The sequence below is a fragment of the Penaeus vannamei genome, chromosome 30 (genome assembly GCF_042767895.1).
Source record: "Penaeus vannamei isolate JL-2024 chromosome 30, ASM4276789v1, whole genome shotgun sequence".
NCBI lineage: Eukaryota > Metazoa > Arthropoda > Malacostraca > Decapoda > Penaeidae > Penaeus > Penaeus vannamei.
This window is the reverse complement of record NC_091578.1, coordinates 1,851,342-1,856,341: the sequence shown is the minus strand read 5'-3', so window position 1 is coordinate 1,856,341 and position 5,000 is coordinate 1,851,342. Positions and strand designations below refer to the sequence as shown.

Below are 5,000 nucleotides of genomic sequence, written 5' to 3'. Positions count from 1 at the left end.
TGGGGGAAGGGTATGTGTAGGTGTAGGTGCACATTTACTTCAATAATTACATACCTGTGAAGTCAATTCCAATAAAAGCATTAATTTCCATTCCCCCTTTGATGTAGTCAACAAAGGAGAACACTTGGCGAACCTGACATTTGTTGAGCACAACTTCCCCTGAGTTTTTGTAGCTACTTCCCTTCCTCTTCTGAAAAAGACCAATAATGATTATCATATACTACAGTAACCATTGTTAAATCATATATAAAGTGAAAATCAACCATAAACTTTCAGTAAGTTGAGATTATTTGAATCATCTAAAACTGACAAAGAAAAAGAATATGAAAATAAACTTTCTTTACCTTCTTTTCTTCATTCACAACCCAATATGTATTAGCTTGACCAGGACCCTCAGTCAGCTTCCGCACTGTTGTGTGAAAGACACCAATTGGTTTGTGATTGCCTCCAGACTTGTAGGCCTTGCACTCAACCTTGATGCTGCGGTCATAATCACCACTACAGAAGGTTCGCAAAGGGACAGAAAAGTCCTTCCATGTTGGATCAACTGTACTGTGAGCATGTTCTGTCCTATGGACCAAGGTATATGTTCCATCTTCATTGGCCTTTGAGAACTCCAAGAATGGGCTGATGGAACTGAACCAACTCTTGTTTTCAAGCTTTCTCCCAACAAACTGCACAAAGAGCTCCTCTTTGCAGGAACTCAGCTCCTCTGTGGTGAGGATAATCGTTCCATTATCCCCAGTGTATTCTTTGTTCTTCAGCGGTTTTTGCACCTTCATGCAACTCACTAACTCGGCCAAGGAGCACTCATAGTCCCCAAGAAAATCATGATTCACAATAGTTGGGGAATTTGAATCGATGTCCAGGACAGAAAATTTTAATCTCTGTTGCTCCTCAAAACGATAAGTAATAGGGATTTTTGTGGCAAAGTCGGGATTCAGAGAGTTTTGAATGCATTCCGTTCGCTTTAGTTCTACCCACTGTGCTGATCCAAATGGCTGATGGTAAACAATGCAAACTGGATCTGATTTGGAAAACACATCAGTGTCACGAAGGTTCCTGTGGAGACAAATAATAATAACAATAATAATAATAATAATAATAATAATAACAATAATAATAATAAAAATAATAACAATAATAATAATAAAAATATTAATAATAATAATAATAACAATATCAATAATAATGATAATGATAATTATAACAACAACAATAATAATAATAATAATAATAATAATAATAATAATAATAATAATAATAATAATAATAATAATAATAATAATAATAATAATAATAATAATAATAATAATAATAATAATAATACCAGTATTAATAATGATAATAACAACAACAACAACAACAACAACAACAAAACAATAATAATAATAATAATAATAATAATAATAATAATAATAATAATAATAATAATAATAATAATAATAATAATAATAATAATAATAATAATAGCACTAACAATAATACAAAGATGCAGATATATACATTTCTAAATTTTGTATAAAAAAAAAATCTCTTCCACTCACGTCTTTTTCATACACTTTGACCAGCTGATGTAAACATGAATACATTTGTGTTCCTGAATACTATAGTGACCCTCATCTCGTATACATGCTGTACGGCTCATTAATCATATTTTACTGTGCAATTTCCCGTTACCTTCATGCCCTCCCCTCCTATTGAGGGTTATAGGGGAGATTCTGAGGCCTAATTCCTACATTTACGAACAGTAGAGAGTGAGTAGTATCATTGTCATCTAGTGTGCTTAGGTATTTTGAGCAACAACCCCAATATCTTTATTACTATTGATATTTTTGTTACTCTAATTAGTATCAAATAAACTAATGAATATATAATAATAACAATAAAATTCATAACTACAACGAGGCTATTAAACAGCTGTCATCCCATATTATGGTGTATAAAATCAACTACAAAACACCTGTTCTCACCTGCAGGAAACTGTTATTTCAACAAGCGAAGTTGGGGTGATGGCAGTCCCAGCCATATTCCAATTTCCTTTTCCAAACTACCGCAAAAATAGGATAACTCTATGCTAATAATTACTCTGGCCGGCTACTTATACGCTGTGCTACTGTCAGTCACGGGTTGCCTACTAATTTGTGTACGGAAGATCCTGGAAGATAAAAGAAGGGAATTAAATAATTAATAAAGCTTGTATATTTATGTATTTTTTCTACTTACCCCATTGGGTAATTGCAAGATAAAAGAAGAGAATTAAATAATTAATAAAGCTTGTATAGTGATGTATTTTTTCTACTTACCCCATTGGAGAATTGCAATGTCCACTTGTTTTGTGAACTTTGTACATAAATGGCACCATACAGGCTTAGTCACCAAAGTCAAATGGCTGGTCTACCTGACCACACCTGATAAACTTATTCCTTGAATTTTCAATAAAGTTTTATTTATCTAATGCAAATGATATAATTACTGTTATTAGTAGTAGTTCTGACACTGTGAATAATGTCATGTAACTATCAAATTAATAATAATATGCAATAATAAATAAAAATATTTCTGAAATTATGGAAATAGGTAAACTGGTGAGATAAAGAAAGACTAGTAATTGACTCCTTAACCCCTTGCCCCTGGGTGATATGTATACATACACACCATAGCTGTTGTGGACAGAGTAGCGGATGGCATCGTATCACAAAAATGCCAATCCGCACCAACAATCCCACGATCACGTCCACTTGCCAAACTTATCTTACCTTTGGGTGAATAGGTTAATGACTTTGCTCCTATGGAGTAATCTATGCGTATTGCAGAACATACCATACCACACTTGAAAATCTAGTAATCTGATACACTTCATAGTCCATTATTTAGAGCTCATTAATATAGATTGTAATTCACTATACTTATGGATGCCATTATCATATATCACCTTTAATACTACATCCACTGACAGTCGGTTCTGGCCTGTGCTAAGGATACAAACCTACAACTCTTAGGAAATTAACTACAGATTTGTAAGGTATTTCTGAAAAATAACACAGCATCCAACTGTGAGTAGGCCCACAATCACCATGATCTCTTCACCTTCTGCACTCTGGCAAAGGCCAACAAACCTCTACCACTAATCATAAGTCTACAAAGAGATCTAAAAAACACTATCTTATCAGGGTGTATACTTTGAAAGCCATGGCAGGCACCTGAGTCACTGCTGATGTATCTCTGATTAGCCTCTGTGGGCTTAGGCCTATCATTACTTTCTGCAGACTGTCTTCTATTGCTGTAGTTGTCAATCTACTTTCTTTAAAGGCCAATTACTTGGGTTTTCTATATCATCAAATGGTGCTAATGTTAATAATGACCGTCTATAACCACCAAAAAACTATTTTAAAAAATATGTATGTGTTATAATTATAGAGAATGGGATTGAGATTGAGTATAACCTCGTATTTCACACTAACCTAGGTCAAACCCTGACCTATCGCAGTATAAAATCATCACGTTATATAGAGCAGGCAAACATCTCTAATTCAGTCCGAAAATAAACTCTTCTGTTTAATTATGTATTCTGCAACGATAATACAATATAATATATAGACCCAGTAGACTAATACATTCATGAAATAATTTTCCAACTTTCCGACAAACCGCTCACACGCCCAAAAAATCCACCATTTACCTTATCCTCTCTAATTACAAAGGAAAACTTAATATGACACTTCTCTAAAATGATCACTAAACATCTGCTGAACAACATCAGAGAGAAAGACGACGACGAAAAAGACAATAACCATTACCTTGTCACTATTTCTAAACTCACACACAACAAATGTTACTAACACTACTGTTTACTCTTTCAGTGACGGCGTTCTTGTAAGATCGTCTGGATACCGGATTCTATTTTTATTTCGAGGTTATATTCTCGGTACCATAGCATTTAAGCGATCGATATCTATTTATTTACGTGGCTATTTGTATACTTAGATCATATGTATATATGATATAAATGTGGAGTACGTACAATTCCATTCATAAATGACAGAAGAAAATGGTAATGAGCAACGTTGTTTGCGGAAAATGTGACGTCAAAGGAAAATAATGACGTCATTTGACGTCAATGATCCAATGACGGTGAATCATTGTGATATCAATGATAAGTTTTCCCCGTTTCAGGTTTTACTTCCTATCTGTCCATTTTTAAATGAAATCATACTGGTTAATATATGCACGCGTACACAAACATCTTTATATCTATATGGACACAGAAATACTTAAGTATATATACATACATACATACATATATATATATATATATATATATATATATATATATATATATATTATATATAAAATATATATATCATATATATCACATATATATATGTATATACATATGTACATATATATATATATGTATATATATATATATATATATATATATATATATATATATATATATATATATATATATATATATATATATATACAAGTGTGTATACGGCGGCCACACTCCGGGCAGAGGCGGTTCTAGGCGAGACACTGGATCAAAATCCTCTTGACCAATGAGCAGGACTGCCCCTGTGGAACGGCTCTCCGACCTAATTCTGTTTAGCAAGGAACTCTCCTAGTACCCGAGAGGCTAGTTTAATTCACACGCAGCTGTTTCTGCATTCCAGTCCTTCAGTAAGCCCTGCGGCAAAGAGCGAGTGGCGAAAGTGACAGGTAACCACAGGAAGTCATAGTCAGGAGCCTGTATATAGGCGGTCTGGGACCAGTTATCATTATTCTTTGAACTTAGGACAGCAGAGGACTTCGGCAGCATCTCAGGCGAGTGAGCAGCTTCTTCTCGACAACGCTGCTCACGCTAGTAAGAACGCGGCACTGAAAAGACGACCCGAAGCCTGCCCTCAACCGTCCGGGTAGCTGTCCAGGAAGTCGTTCTCTCTCTCTCTCTCTCTCTCTCTCTCTCTCTCTCTCTCTCTCTCTCTCTCTCCCTC

General features: G+C 34.5%; 1 protein-coding gene across 5 annotated transcripts in view; it reads right to left on the bottom strand.

Moving 5' to 3' along the window:
• Positions 1 to 3,881, bottom strand: part of LOC113812488 (copine-8) — a 6,508-nt gene extending 2,627 nt beyond the window's left edge. Inside the window, exons 1-4 of one of the 5 annotated variants that reach the window (XM_027364389.2) lie at positions 3,801 to 3,881; positions 1,974 to 2,158; positions 345 to 1,062; positions 55 to 190 (exon numbers count right to left, since the gene is read on the bottom strand). In XM_027364389.2, the coding sequence (XP_027220190.1) occupies positions 55 to 190; positions 345 to 1,062; positions 1,974 to 2,029 (910 nt within the window). In that variant the 5' untranslated portion in view covers positions 2,030 to 2,158; positions 3,801 to 3,881. Of the gene's footprint in view, positions 1 to 54; positions 191 to 344; positions 1,063 to 1,973; positions 2,159 to 2,306; positions 2,332 to 2,654; positions 2,679 to 2,989; positions 3,234 to 3,682; positions 3,707 to 3,800 lie in introns of those variants that run through there. The other 4 variants (XM_070142812.1, XM_070142813.1, XM_070142814.1 and 1 more) reach the window with 4 other exon arrangements.
• Between the last annotated feature and the right edge of the window lie 1,119 nt (positions 3,882 to 5,000).